Source organism: Mycteria americana, chromosome 2 (assembly GCF_035582795.1).
Source record: "Mycteria americana isolate JAX WOST 10 ecotype Jacksonville Zoo and Gardens chromosome 2, USCA_MyAme_1.0, whole genome shotgun sequence".
In the NCBI taxonomy this organism is placed as follows: Eukaryota; Metazoa; Chordata; class Aves; order Ciconiiformes; family Ciconiidae; genus Mycteria; species Mycteria americana.
This window is the reverse complement of record NC_134366.1, coordinates 149,412,227-149,427,788: the sequence shown is the minus strand read 5'-3', so window position 1 is coordinate 149,427,788 and position 15,562 is coordinate 149,412,227. Positions and strand designations below refer to the sequence as shown.

Below are 15,562 nucleotides of genomic sequence, written 5' to 3'. Positions count from 1 at the left end.
GTGATATCAAGTGGTTTGTTACACATTTTTTTGAAAGAATTTTTATTTATCTTTGTCTGGAGGCTATATCTTGTCCAAAGTTTAGAGGGAGTTTGGTTTTTTTTGTCTGTGCAAGCTCTCTTTAGCATCATTCTCCCTCCTGCTACTCAATGTTTCTAATACGGAGATAGATCTGCATTCTCACCTACCATTTAAACAGGCACGTCTGCGGAGTAGGGCCTCTCCAAGAGGCACGACGCATGGCAGTGCTTTGTTTATAAGCTCAATGCGCTCATTGTAACTCGCAGGTCTTGTGGTAGGAAGGTCAGTGTTTCTGTACTCTATGGCTAGACATATATTGTGCCTGCTAAATACTGCTGTAGTATTTCATCGTAGTGGGAACCCGGACAATAGGTCATGCCTTGCATTAATGCGTAGTATCTTGAAAAATCAATGCAGTTCAAATAGCAGGGGACTGCTGCCCAGTCGTGTACTATTCCTATGACACACAGAGCACTCTGGACGCACGGGGAAATTTTTGCAGGCACAGCAATGGCTGTGCCATTAAGCTGCCACTGAGCACACAGAAAGTACAACAGACCCTCTGCTAACTCCTACCAATAATTCATAGGCATGCAAGGGCACATATTATGGGAAGCACGAACAGTTCCCTTGCTCCAGCGATCTCTCCAGCTTTTTTTTTCTGTAATACAAATACGAAAGTCAAATTCCTCAAGGGAAGGCCAGTCCCTGAGTCAGCTTTTGTGTCCAGCAAGCCCCAGACCAAAGTGACTGTATTTCTTTTGCTGTCTGAGGGCCGGATCTAACCACCATTAGAATCAATAGAAAGGCTAATTGATTTGAAAGACTTTGGATAAAGCATCTAAGGCCACAACCTGCACCATTGCAATCACCAGAAAATTTGTCATTGACCTCAATGAGTGCAGGATGAAATACCCGGGCTCTTGGTCAGCAGATATTTAAGTACACACACGTGATTTATTTCATTTGTAACCATTCATATGCCTAAGTACTTGTCAGACCTGGAACAAAAGCACGCTGGTTGCCAGGTTGAGAAGAGGGGTAGCTTTCAGATCTGCCCCTCTCCTACCAACAGCGATGCTATTTGCAGGAAAGAATAAGCAAGTCCATTGTTTCCACCATTTTGTGACGCTAGGGAATTAAGAAATAAGAGAAGTGAAACGAAGAGGAAAGAAATTGAGAGCAACACTACAAAAAGAGAAGAGCTTCTATCCCTTTAATTACTTCTCAGGGGACTTTAAAAAATATAAACACTGGCCTTTTAACTTCATTATGAGTCTGTATCTCAAATACAACCCAAGCCTTCCTCGGGCTTGCCTACACTGGAAAAATACATTATGTTAATTGGTTAACACATAATGCTTAATATAACAGTCAATATAAACAAAGACTACTATGTTTAACATTTTTTGTTGTTGTCGGCTCAAGGTAACCCAGCTGCCAAACATGACAGTTCTTGTCTACGCTAAGTGCTTTGTATCGCCTTAATTAATGTGTTCTAACACAATGTAATTTTGCAATTCAGATAAATTCTTTGGCGCATTTATTCTGAAATTTAATTTTCTGTCTCGCCTATCTTGAATTCACAGACACGCGCTGCTTCTGCCATCTCCCCTCCCCCCTTCAATCTTGGAGCCTCTATCACTGGAAATCAAAGAGACTTTGTGGGCTTTTTCCCAAGTTGCTTCAACTTATAAACTGAAAGCTCAATCAAACGTACAATCAGTTTACGCCCCTTGATAGTGCCAATGTTATAAAAACAAAGTTGATCTCATAATTCAGGAAGGGTTAGTTCAGCCTAGAAAAATATCATCAAATACCAGACATTTGAAGTTTTTGCAAAAATATTGCAAACCGTACAGCTAGACAGTTTGTCAGTCAAATTACACAGCCTATTCCCAGCTGCAGGAAGACACTTTTCAGTGTTTTTCCAAAATTTACTTTCTCCATTTTGTTTTACATAGAAAAGCTTTGTCCTTACAAGAAAAAAAAAAGTGTACAAAAAAGATATTATTAAACACTGAGGTTAAAAGATCAAGAAGTTAATCTGGACTGCAGCAACTGTAACACACTCGTGTTGCACACCTTTTAGTAGAAAATGTTATCTTCACTTGTTATAAATCAGGTTACTCAGCTCTACTGAAACCATGAAAAATCCTAAATTGTTAAGATGTGTTGCATGTAAAACAGTTTGGCTACCCATCACCCCTTTATTTCAGCATCTTCCGAAGGATGCAGATATTTGCCCGGCTGGCATTCACTGCAGTCTGAAGCGACTATTAACACTGATATATTCAGAGTTATATTAAGCAACTGAAGGTGTGCAGCACGGCTATACCAGCTGTCCTGGACTGTAACTTCACTGCCTGGAAATTCCTTTCCTTTTAGCTGTTCATCTCTCAGAAGAGCACTGCATTTATGTTCATCGCATCTTCTTTTTTTTCCTTAAAGAAAAACAGGGAGTGGATGGTGTAAGCGAACTAATGCACAGGTTTTCTAGGGCTTCAGATGTGTGACTCGGAAACTTTACAGCCCAGCTAAGGTGCTTCAGCCTAATAAATGTCCAGGGAGGGGATTCTGCACCTCTACTCCGCTCCGGTGAAACCCCACCTGGAGTTCTGCATCCAGCTCTGGAGTTCTCAGCACAGCAAAGGCATCAACTTGTTCGAGCAGGTCCAGAGGAGGGCCACAAAAATGATCAGAGGGCTGGAACACCTCTCCTTATGAAGAAAGGCTGAGAGAGTTGGGGTTGCTCAGCCTGGAGAAGAGAAGGCTCTGGGAAGACATTATTGTGGCCTTTCAGTACTTAAAGGGGCTTATAAGGAAGACGGAGACAGATTTTTTACCAGGTGACAGTAGTGACAGGACAAGGGGCAACGGTTTTAAACTGAAAGAGGGTAGATTTAGGTTGGACATAGAGGTGGTGAGACGCTGGAACAGATTTTAAACTGAAAGAGGGTAGATTTAGGTTGGACATAGAGGTGGTGAGACGCTGGAACAGATTTTAAACTGAAAGAGGGTAGATTTAGGTTGGACATAGAGGTGGTGAGACGCTGGAACAGATTTTAAACTGAAAGAGGGTAGATTTAGGTTGGACATAGAGGTGGTGAGACGCTGGAACAGATTTTAAACTGAAAGAGGGTAGATTTAGGTTGGACATAGAGGTGGTGAGACGCTGGAACAGATTTTAAACTGAAAGAGGGTAGATTTAGGTTGGACATAGAGGTGGTGAGACGCTGGAACAGATTTTAAACTGAAAGAGGGTAGATTTAGGTTGGACATAGAGGTGGTGAGACGCTGGAACAGATTTTAAACTGAAAGAGGGTAGATTTAGGTTGGACATAGAGGTGGTGAGACACTGGAACAGATTTTAAACTGAAAGAGGGTAGATTTAGGTTGGACATAGAGGTGGTGAGACGCTGGAGCAGATTTTAAACTGAAAGAGAGTATATGGGATATAAGGAAGAAGTATTTTACGATGAGGGTGGTGAGGCACTGGAACAGGTTGCCCAGAGAGGTAGTGGATGCCCCATCCCTGGAAGTGTTCACGGCCAGGTTGGACGGAGCTTTGGGCAACCTGCTCTAGTGGAAGGTGTCCCTGCCTGGGGTTGGACTGGATGCTCTTAGAAGACCCCTCTCAACCCAAACCACCCTATAAATCAAGATTGTGCAATATTTAATGACTAATTAAACACGCGTGTTTAATGAATAACTAATCCGCGTGTTTAATTGCGTTATTAATTAAGATTTTTTTGTATCCTTAATTACCTCTGTTCCTAACCACCTGCGGCCCAAGTTAACCGTATAACTACCACCTTAACGGAATTCCACACACGGTGTGTTCAGCACTTTATTTCCGCAAAATTAGCACATTTATCCCCAGACACCGCCTCCGGTAAAGGCGGGGGGAGCGGCGGGGCGGGGCGGGCGCGGGGGCGGGGCGGGGCCGTACGGCCCCGCCCCGCCCCCGCGCCCGCCCCGCCCCGCCGCTCCCCCCGCAGCGGCCCTGCCCGCCCGTCACGTGCGTTAGCGACAGCCGCCGGCGGCGCCCATTGGCGGAGGGGCGGGGAGGGGCGGGGCCGGGGCGGCCGGGCCGTCAGCTGCGCGCCGCGGCTATAACAACAAAGGGCTCCGCGGGGCGCGGAGTCGGCGCGGCCGCGGAGCCGGGAGCAGCGCGGTACGGGTGAGTTGGTTGTGCTGGGGCCGAGGTCAGGCTCGCTGGTGGGGTCGGTGGAAGGCAGCAGCGGAGCTCCCCTCTCCCCGTGTATCCATCCCGGCTTCTGGCTCCTCGGAAAACACCGAGGCTCGGGAGGGTTTTCCCGGTTGTCGAGCAGCAGCCGGGAGTTGTGTTCTCCCTCCCCGCCCAGCAGCGGGGCTGGGCTGGGCTGGACTCCGGAGAGCGGCCGGGAAGGTGCGCAGCTGCTGCGGGCTCTGCCGGGTCACCCGCCGGCTCCGCTGAAAGCGGCTTTTTGGAGCCTCCTGGTGGTAGTTAAAAGGAGATCAGTAGCCAGGCTCTCGTAGGGAACCGCAGAAGTGATTTGGGGGGGTGTCTTTCTGTCGGTTTTTCTTTCTTAGCTTGCCCCCCCATCTCCTTTGCTAGAGTAGAAAGCAAGAAAAAAGCTTTTTTTTTCATGCAACAGTACGATATTGTTGATATGCATTGGATATGTTGTCTGCATCAGCCTTTTATCACTACTGTAGCTGAGCCAGTTGTGCCTAGTCTTGTCTTTTCTTGCAGCTGATAGTTCCTGCCTAAGGACTAGAGTACCTCTCTTTCAGCCTCGTTTGCCTCCCTTAATGATGGCCCTTGATAACAGCGTCCCTTCTTGGTCCCCATCTGACTTGCACAACAGCATGCAAGTGTGGCATTTTTAAAGGCAGTTGTCCAAAAGGATGTCAAAATGTCAACCACTTTCTAAATGATTCAGATGGTTTTTTGGATCCTCCTTGGGGTGGGGGAGGGGGAAAATGGGACAACCTGCTTTGGATCTAGAGAAAGACAATTATGTGTAAAAAGCTGTAGTTTGTTTAGCTTATGTTCTCAGGAGCAGTGATCTCCTGTTTCCTTGTTAGAGGTTAATTATTTGGTGTTGCTGTGATGCCTGTGGAGCCTTCATATAGGAGTGTGAGCTCTCATCTTGCTCCACTCTACACGCAGAACAAAAAGACAGCCCTTGCCTGCAGGTACTTCCAGTCTAGATCTGGGAAAGAGGTAACACATGCGTGTGGCAGTGGGAATATGGGGAAAGCCAGTGCTGATCAGCAATTATGCTATGGCTTGCTAGGTAGCCTGAAGAAAAAAAGAACTCTCTTGTTCCTAGGCCTTGTGCCAGAAGAGGGTTAGGGATGGATGTGGAAGATAACTGGAAAGCTACAGACGTCAAGCTTTCACTTAGTGTCCCTGTCCTTATGTGTAGCAAGCTCTGTCTATAACTGAAGCACTCAAACTTTCTCAAGAAGATGCTTAGCAACACTGTGGGCATTCAGCGTTTCCTTAGGTAACCCAGCCAGGGCTTAGCGACCTTAATGGTTAAAAATGTTTCCTGCTAGTAACCACTGAAAATTGAACTTTACTGCAGTTAAAAGCCACTTCTGCTTGCTGTGAGTGTAGAAGAAAGGAATAAATGTTTGCTTCTTTCTTCACATAGTTGACTACTGTTGTCATTTTTTCCTTCCCTCTGTTAAGCCTTTCCATTTTTTACATTTTGACATTTTTCTTTAGACTTCTGATCATTCTTGTAGCTCTCTTTAAGAGAGCCCAGATGTTTCATTTTCAAGTGTGGTCCTAAAAACCAGCCTTTTATCACTACTGCAGCTGAGCCATTTGTTCCTAGTCTTGTGTTTTCCTGTGGCTGATAGTTCCTGTCGAAGAACTAGAGTGCATAACTTCTTGAGTTACACTGCACCTTTTCGTATTGCTTCTGAAGACTCCTTTAAATTCTAATCCTATCCTTCTGCGCTGTTTGAATAAGGAGGTAGCTGCATAGATGTCTATAGGAGCAGTATTGTATGGAGCAGGTGCTTGTCCTTGCATTGAACAAGTAGGTGATGGGGTCTGGTGTCCTGGGGTAAGATGACGTAGGAGGCCAAAATGACCCTTCAGTATGCTCTGAGATTTATAGGGTGAAGCCAGGTATACTGGCCTTAAATAATACTCTTCATAGGCTGTATCTTCTTTTAATGGCTGGGTTTGTCTAGTGTAGTGTGTCCTACTCCCTTTCTGTTTCTGAATGCAGACACTCATACCCTGTGACGTGCGTACCTGTTTAATAATTAAATAGGGAAGAAGCTATTTAATCTGTAATAAATCTGACATGCTGTGATAATTCAAATATTACTAAGGTGAAATTAACTTGTAGTTATATGTGAAAAATATTCACCAATTTAGTCTTTACTTGTTCAGCTATTTTAATGGCTTCTATTTATTGGCTCATACATAAATATTCCAAGGCTGTAAGCGTGCTGATCTGAGGTGGTTGAACGTTCCACTGCTCAGTGGTAACAGGATTTTTCATCTTAACTGTCAAATGTAGAGTTCAGGCTTATGGTGGTTACATCTACATCTCGTGCCATAGGAGAAGGTGGGGACCGACAGCTGAACAGATGCTTGCACAGGGCAGAGGATCTAGAGGAAAGTGCTCAGCTCTGAGGAGAGACCTAGAGACCTAGGCTTATTTCTGTGTCTAGCTGGGAGGGAATGGTGAATGCCAGTGAAGCTGCCTCTCCTCTTAGGGGAAAATGTTCACTGGTGCCTCAGACTACATTAACAAGAGGATTTTTAATTTGTTCCCTAGGGATGTTACCTATTGCTTTGTCATTAAGACCCCTGTCATCGTTTTTTTGCAGGTTTCCCATAAACTGTTTACCAGTCATGCCTCTGCATGTCCCATACCTAAGCTGATAAAGCATCTATGCACTTTAATCTCAAGTCTATGCCACGCTTCTAGTACAGTGTGAGCTGTGCCTTGAACCTTGGATATAAAGACCTACCAGCCAAAGTCTTGTTCCTGCCTTAGTAATGTTCCAGAGGTTAAATAACATGCTCATGGGAGAGATTAATAGCTTGTCCAGCCAAGAGCCAGAGTTCAGTGAGAAAGAAGACGACGAGTGGATTCTGGTTGACTTTATAGGTAAGACGCCCGTCAAACGTAAGCTCTGTTTAGAAACCAGTAGCTTGGGAGAAACTTTACCTAAGCAAAACCAGCGTGGATTAGAGCGTAGGGTGCCTTCCAAACAAATGTACCAAAACATGTTATGTAAACTGATGAGAAAAATGATGTCAGGTTTATAAGCCTGACACAGGCTTCAGCAGAACCACTTGTACAGATAAAATATGTTTGACTTATTACGCAATTGTACTGCTTTACTGATAACACTTGTTTTATGTGTCTAGTGTGGCTTGTCAGGGAACTCCCTTTTCCCCTCCCCTTGCTTAAAAAAAAAAAAAAATGTATATGTGCTGATAGGGGTTTATTTCTGTTTCTTTGTTTTTTTATATCCTGTTTCTGGCTATGTGCAACCCTGTTGTTTTTGACCTCCTGCAATCACCAACGTCCGTGGGTTCCTCTCCACTGACTAATGGCCACCTACAGCAGACACTTGCACTAACTGCTCCGCGGAGGAAGCGGACATCACTGAAGCATCGGCCGCAGATGGCTCGCCCGTCTTCTCTTGTTTACCGTCTCCCTTGGAACACTTGCCGGAGGCCAGCGAGTCCTGCTTCATCCAGTTTGAGTCCTGTCCCATGGAGGAGAGCTGGTTTATCACCCCTCCCCCATGTTTTACTGCAGGTGGATTAACCACTATCAAAGTGGAAACCAGTCCGATGGAGAACCTCCTAATAGAGCATCCCAGCATGTCTGTGTATGCTGTCCACAATACCTGTCACAGCCTTAATGAGACTGGATGTGGAGATGAGGAGTTTCACAGCCCAGGTAGTCCCAGGTACGTCTGACTTCTCTTGTCAAGGAGCTCTCCCTGCTGAAAATATCTGGTTTCTGCTTGATCAGCTTAGACACCTAATACTGAATGCTCCAGCTTATTTCAGAGCAAGTGAATAAAGCATGAATACTACACAAGGTGGGTAGGGTGGTCCGGGCTGCCTGCCTGCTTAGAAAAATGTTATACAAGGTGACTGTCAGGAAACAGTTGGGTGTGCTATTTTGACACTGCAATGAATATTTATGAAGCCTGATTGTTCCCTCGCAGAATACGCTCCACTCCTGTTGAAACTGGTGGCAGTTAATCGTATAGCTGATAATGTAGATTTGAAAGCACTTTGCCCCCTCCATAGCTGTGTGTATTTTTCATAACTGTTAGTGAGTACCCTCTTAGTCACCTTATGAGATGAAAAAATACTGCTTTAACTATCCTGACAGGGAAGTCTGTTTTGGTATTTTTTTGTTCCTCAACCTAGTGATAGATTAGGACAGGATTAAATTTTTCCACAGGTGGCTTGTGGAACAAAAGCAAACTGAACTATTCTACAGAACTTACTCCCCTCAAGGTAAAAAAAAATTATGCTGCAAACTTCTACTTTTTAGCAAAGTAAGAAGTGGTGCTCTTTGATTTTGGGGTCCTAAAGATCCAGCTGTGTGGAATTATTGCAGATGCGTGTTTGCCGTGCACTGCTTCTTTGGTGGTAAGTGTGCAGTATATACAGCTATACAAGTATAGTATACATAGATGTATACAAATACACTGGTTTTGCCATCATGACTCCACACTTGCCCATGGATTCATTGATTTGGAAATAATTGGATGTTTTGTGAATCCTGGTTAATAACAAAGACTGACTTTTTCTCCTATCTGGTGCTTACAGTTAGAAACAATTGGAAAAAAAAAAATCATAGTATCTAAGCTTTGTAACACAGGGAAGAAACTTAGTGTAGTGGTAGAGTTGCTGTAGGTAGGTGCCCATTGACTTTTCTGACCTCCTTGCCATATTTAAAGTTCTTAGTTCAAAGAAATGTGTGACACTGAGGTGACATGCTGCTGTATAATATTGAAGTATAGTGTTGATACCATTAATCTTGGAGAACAGGGGATTTATATAAATACTTGGGGAGGGCAGTTTGTGATGTTAAGCAGCAAGGGTCTAGCTTACCTTAAATCAGGGGGAAGCTGGGAGCACACAGCACTTTTAAAATGAGGGTCTGAAGGAATCTGCAAGAGAACTGTAGGCTGCGAGGCATACCCTAGTGAGAGACAGTAGATCAGTTTATCTAAAATACCGATTAGATTGGATAGTAACATGCAAAGTAAGATTCTGACTTTTCTCAGTGACTTGTGAACTAGGGATACTGGTATAAATTCTTCTAGAGAAGAATCTTGTGTTATATTATGCTGTACAGTTAAGCTGCTTCAATGTGTTGGGAAGCTAGAGGTGTGGTGATCCTCAGCTGGTGCGTGAGTAAGTTTCTTCACGCTGAATTCTGTGCTGTTGCTTCCTCAGAGGATCTAGGCTTCTGTATAAGAGTTATTTTGGGTGGCAGAACTGGGAGTAGACTTAAGCCTGAAGCTGAGGTAGATTACAGAAACTGGGAAAATCAATTACACTGATAATGCAGTAAAGTTTCAAAAGCTGTTTTGAAGTCTCTAGTGGTTTAATGTTTGGCCATTTAACATTGTAGGGCCAAGAAAAGCTGCTTAAGGCACACTGGCACAGTAAGTACTACTGTTTTGGGACAGTGCTTTTTGTTTGATCAGGCTGCCAGCAACACTGCTTCCTCTAGAGCCTTGTCTGCCAAAACAATACTGGTTTTAGGACTAACCTTTGTGCCAAATTATGTTACTTGATCAAGCCTAACTACATCTGCTTTAACAAGCCAAAATGCTAAGTGCAGAAAAATTACTTAAATATTAATTGGGGTGGGGTCTGAAGTCTTTAATGTTTCTTGTGAAGTCTGGCTCTATAGTGCAACTAGCAGGACACTTATGCTTTCTAGCAAAATAGATGCGGGGGGGTGCAGCAGCGAATGTATGTAGCAGCAGTCTGGCTTTAGACACAGCCCCTCCAAAATTACATTTTGACAATATTGATGGAGGCTCATCAGCCCTGTTCTCGCAGTGCCTGAGGCTCACTAGTGCCAGGCTACCAAAGTCAACCACTAAGATACCAAAGTGCTACATTTTGGAAGTGCATGTGTGGCCTTTTAGCTAATTCCTCTGCCTTCCCAGTTTCACTTTAAGATGGCAAGTAGAAGAGTGTTGGTTTGCAAACCGGTGCCGGAAGGGTATTTGATAAGAGGGGAAAAAGCTTAAATATCTTCAACCAAAAATTTTAAACCAGTTTTTCTTCTCTTGTGAAGGAAATCTATTTGCTCCTTTTAAATTCAAAGCAAAAGGATGTTGTATAAACTTCCCCCCTGTTCGTCAGGTTATTCATATTTTTCCATAACAAACCACAACACTTTGTATTAGCAGTTGATGCCTTCTGTTAGCTAATGCCATGCAGAAAGGGCATGCTTGGGAAATACGGGTTCCTAGCTCCTTATGGCTTTCCTCAGGAAGGCTTCATTTGGAGTTCCACCTTTAGCACAGCTGAATATCTTAAGGGATCACCCCATATAGAAAACAGTAGCCCCATATTTGCAGGCACCCTCATGTAAATTAAACTGGTGTAACCTGCATAGGAAGTGTTTGCAAGGCACTGTGAATTGACTTGTGCTGTGTTATTCGCTTATTTCTTCCTTCATATTTCAAGTCCTAGGTTTAGGACAATATCCTAATGACAGTGAATGAACAGGGGAAAACCAGCATGTCACATGTGGCTATTCTGGAGTCTGTGGGCTTCAGTCAGTCATATCAAGCTACTCAAGGAGGCAAAAGCAAGTGGATTTAAAAGAAAAAAGTAGAAGGGAGGGAATAGTCCCTTGCTGACAGGGAGTATTTCATTCCAGTGTGGAGTGGGGGGAGGCAGAAGAGCTCAATTCTGTGCCAGGCACCTGCAGTCCCCTCAAGAGCAAGGCTACAAGGGTGTACCATGGGCACAGCAGACCAGACTTATGTCTACAGAGACATCATACAATAAATGCAAGTTAAGCTCTTCCGGAAGAGACTTTATTATAGAGTCATGCTAGTGCTGCAAAAGAGACTTCCCAAGAGACCTCTTGCTCATACCTGAGCAAGCTCCTGGTCTTGCAGACACCTTTTCTGGGCACATGAAGGCTGAGTTGACAGCTAGTTGGGTCCTGGGTGGGGAGAGAGAAGGCAAGTAACTCTGGTGACACTGGTCTCACACCAGCCGTGGCACTCAGACTTGGGATTTGCTTTGCTTTTAAAACTGCCAGGCTATTTTTAGCTTTACTTTGGAAGTTTCAGGAAACACCAGTGATTGTTCTGTCAAGTAGGGAAGTCCTTTTTCAATATGTCAGTCCCTGCTTGCATAGGCTGCTGGTTTGTTTTTCACTAGTGCATGATGGAGTAAGGGTTTGCGAAACTGCTGACTCTCTGCTCGTGAAATCTAGAGGGCTGGTTGAGGAACAATCCTTCTAAGTTATTTCCTGTGTGTGTCACAACTGGTCTATCTTTCCCATTCCTCTGCATGAACGTTGTTTGGATTTACTTGTGTGACTGGCAATCCAAACACAGTTTCATTAGTGTGCTTCTGTTTTCAGGCTGAACCACCTATGTTCAAGATGATTTTAAACCAAACTGCACCTAGTGGATAACTCCCAAGTCTTCTAAAGCTGGAGCAGTGTGACACACATTGCCTTATCTTTCTGATCTATATTGCATCTTGGGCTTAGGGAGATGGGGTGGGGAAGGAAGGACACAATAGCATAATACACCAAAAGTCCAAAGGCTATTGCTGATGCCTTCCCACTAAAAGTGAGTTAGCACTACACATTACTGACCAGTGTGGTTTTCCTGAAGTAGCTTGACCTTGCCTCAGCCCAAATACCTGTCCCATTTCCTGCCCTTTTGAAATGCTGGATGTTGATGTCCATGTTCTCCTGCCCTCTAGTTTGCATGTCTTTCCAATGCAGCTCAGTAATGACTGATATCTGCTTGTTACATTTCTAGACTGGAGGCCCAAAATGAAACGGGACAGCGTGTTCACTGCTACGTCACAGCTCTTGCTACTCGTTCAACTTTTCTGGAAAAAAACAAGAGCTTTCGTCCTACCCACTGGATAAAAGAACATAATGAAAGACACTATCTCAACAGAAACGGTCTCCGTCGCCAAAACCTCACCAGGGATTGCCGCTCTCGGCAAACCAAGCACAACGGACTGTTTGTTCACCAGCCTTGCCAGCGTCAGTTCAATTACTGATGGCTCTCGTGGTTTTAATCTACAGTCTAATTGTTTTTAGGTTGCTCTTGTTTTCATGCATAGGTGAGTGTGGTCAATCTGAAGCTGATCATCAATCCTTCAAACGCAATCATAACTAGTGTTGCATTCTTTTGAAATGATGCATAAATCTCTGAACATCTTGCAGCAAGTGCTAAAGGTTGATGTTAAATATCAATGTCTTGGAAACCTATCAGTACGATAGTTTGTGTGCTGGTTTATAAACTATGATGCATAGATGGGTTCTTAGTTGGTATTTTAAAGAAACTTAACTGAGATGGAAATCAGTTACATTTTGCATTAATCGAAGTGGAGTTAGAAAATTTGAGGTTAGCTGTATGCTTTAAAGACCAGTACTTGACAGCTTGTGTATCTGTCTGTATTCAGCGCATATGATTACTTTCTAACAAGGAAATACTATAGCTGCCAGTGGATATTACATAGCTATGCTGAACTGTTACAAGAAGGACATCTAATCTAAATTGCCTAGTACCTACTTGTGTTAGTGGAGTCTGTGTAGGTGTGTTGGGTACTTCATATGGGTATCAGAAAAGGGTTAATGTCCCCCAAATATTGTTGCAGTATGATATGGCACTGGTGTTACAGATGTAGTACCTCACAGTGGAGTGGAAGGAAAAGTGGACCTATGGGTTAAGTGCAGACGCACAACCCAGAGAGCTGAACTGGGTTTCACTTGGTACAGTTTGAGTTCTTACTCCTGTTCTCAAACTCTTTCTGGCTTTGAAAGATGTATTTCCCCTACCCTGTTTCATTTAATCTATAGTCTAGTTAAAGGAAAAAGATGGTGGATCGACCATTCTTTTAATCCCATCAGTAGCTGACTGCTCTTTAAAGAAGCCAGGCTGATGGATAGCTATTTCTGAGCTGCTAATTGCTGTTAGATTGTCTTGTATTTACAGATTGAGAGTAGCTCCAAAGTAGCTAGAAGGAAGGTTTTATCAGAAGTTCTCCTAATCTTCTCTCTTTCTCTCTATGAAAATGAAGTCTGAGTTAATTGTGACTGGAAATGAAGGGCAGTGTGTGGCAGGGAGAAGAGCATGCTGAAAAACTGTCTTACAGAACTAAACACAGTGATAACAGGGTGTATGAAAATTGAGATAGATCGGCAGTGGTTGTTCTCCTAGCCCATTGGGGGCAGAAGGACTGGATAACAATTCTGTGGACCAACAGGAAAGAAAAGCCATTCAAAACTAACAAGTAGTTTTCTTAAGAACACTGTGTGAGATGTTTTGGAAGTTGGCAGGCACTTTAAAAAAAAAAAGTAAAGTTCACCTGTTAACAAAGAGCGTGTATTACACAGCAGCCACATGGCATGCCAAACCCTGATAGATCAATCTGGGAAGTAGATTAAATGGCTATGGAGGTGAGGAAGCATAAATCCGCACTGAAAGAAGTGGGGAAATATAAGGTTTATTTCCCCTTTCTGTCAGTGCTTAATGTGACTTACTGTTTTTTCCTTGTGTTTAGTGCCTAGGGCATTAAAGTGTTAACATTATGTTCAACCATGTCTTCCAGTAGTCCTTATGCAGAAGTTAGTATAAGGAGTCATGTCAGGAGTCTTTTAAATTAGGCAAGATCAATAATGTGAATTATTCCAGACCTATGAAGTATTTTAAATTCATCCAAATGCTTCAATTTCACTGAAGCAAAAACCCGACAATTTGGATTAACCTTGATGTAGTGGTACGGTTGCACATTCTGCAGCTGGAATTGTTGTGGCACATACTTAGTGTACAGGAAACAACGTTTATAACCTCTGTTTCACTGCAGATGTGCTGCTTCACTGGGATTAGTTAGGGCTGTTGCGAAGGGATGTTGACAAATAGTTAAATGCATAAAAGCAAGAGGTGCTTTCCTGGTTACACTAGTCTCTTTTTTTTTTTTTTTTTTTAAGACACATTGAATTCACATAGACAGTGAACAAAAACAAAATTGGTCACATCATGAGTTTCCAAAACAGATTTTGTTACTACTCTCTTCAGCAGTATGTGCCTATGTCCATACAACAATTTGTGGTCCAAAGATGCTGGTTTATCTGCAAATAGCTGTAGTTTCACCAATATCTCCTCTGTTCACAAGTACTCTTACTTGCCTCAGATTATTTACCTTTATCACTCCGACTTTTTGCCCAGCTTAAACTTCCTTCTCCTCACTGCTAACTTTCTAGCTCAGGAAAATTCTTTGCTTTCCTTTATTATTATTTTTCTTTATATAAAAGTAACTACTTTCCTTCAGCTTTAATTTTCTTAAAGTGAAATGAAGGAAGATGGAGTCTCCACCTCCCTGTGTTGGAAGGAGTAAGTAATCCTTTAACTCTTAATGGGGAGATGGAGTTGAGAGTATAAGGCTCCCAGGCATTACAATGAGAGCCTTGGTCCGTTCTTCTCAGTAGGCAAGTAAATGCAACTTTAGACTGCTCCTAGAATTGGGAGATACTGATCTTTTTATACTACATTACTAGATGACTTTCTGGTGATGAAAACCTATATCTTTCAGGATATAAACTGTTTTGTTGCACAAAGCTGTGCTTCTCAATTTGTAATATTGGAAACCATATTATTGTGTGAGATAGTACTGCATCAATGGCTTTTTGTTAATTTGTTTTACGTATTTATGTTGGTTTAGCCCTGTTTTGTGCCTGGAGCTATTGGGCAATTAGATTTGTTTTGGTTTTCTGTTTTAATAGTGAGCAGTGTGGCTTTTTATATGGTTTTGAATTGTATTAAAGTGTGTGTGTTTTCTTGTAAAAGTGGAGGCCTTGCACCGTCTCATACTGATTGATATTCATGAATCTTGCTGAAACTGTATTTTCATATGTATTGGTCAATAGACAGATTTGCATTTTAAACTGTGCCTTCTACACAGCAAACTTGAAGATTCAAAAGGGACATTTCAGTTAGGATTGATACTGTACATCAGTCTATGCATATATGGCAGCTTCTCTCCAGAGCCAATTCTCTATTTGTAGCAGTCCTTTTGATATGAAAGAATGTCTGGCTCTTATTTTTAATAGTTTAACACAAGCTGAAAACCGACAAAATACAGCACTTTGCCAAAAAATAGCATTGCTTAACCAGTGTGTATTTACTAAAGCGATCTTCTGTATTTTGTTTTCATAGTGCGTTCTGCGCACTGTGGGGAGACATGATCTTAACTCTCAATAAAAAATGGCCTATTAAAAATTGTCAGTCTGTTCTTTTATGTTACAGGTCAGTCAAAATCCAA

At 42.9% G+C, this 15,562-nt stretch overlaps 1 protein-coding gene across 3 annotated transcripts; it reads left to right on the top strand.

Moving 5' to 3' along the window:
* Window positions 1-4,101: 4,101 nt before the first annotated feature.
* On the top strand, window positions 4,102-15,522 carry TP53INP1 (tumor protein p53 inducible nuclear protein 1). 3 transcript variants are annotated; one of them, XM_075494988.1, is made up of 5 exons: window positions 4,102-4,204; window positions 6,868-7,151; window positions 7,617-7,965; window positions 9,654-9,687; window positions 12,049-12,211. In XM_075494988.1, the coding sequence occupies exons 2-5, from the start codon at window positions 7,040-7,042 to the stop codon at window positions 12,064-12,066; spliced, it is 513 nt and encodes a 170-aa protein (XP_075351103.1). In that variant the 5' UTR covers window positions 4,102-4,204; window positions 6,868-7,039; the 3' UTR covers window positions 12,067-12,211. The 3 variants fall into 3 exon arrangements, with proteins under 3 accessions (XP_075351103.1, XP_075351102.1, XP_075351101.1); XM_075494987.1 differs by lacking the exon at window positions 9,654-9,687 and having other exon boundaries at window positions 12,049-15,522; XM_075494986.1 differs by lacking the exon at window positions 9,654-9,687 and having other exon boundaries at window positions 7,614-7,965; window positions 12,049-15,522.
* Window positions 15,523-15,562: the final 40 nt, after the last annotated feature.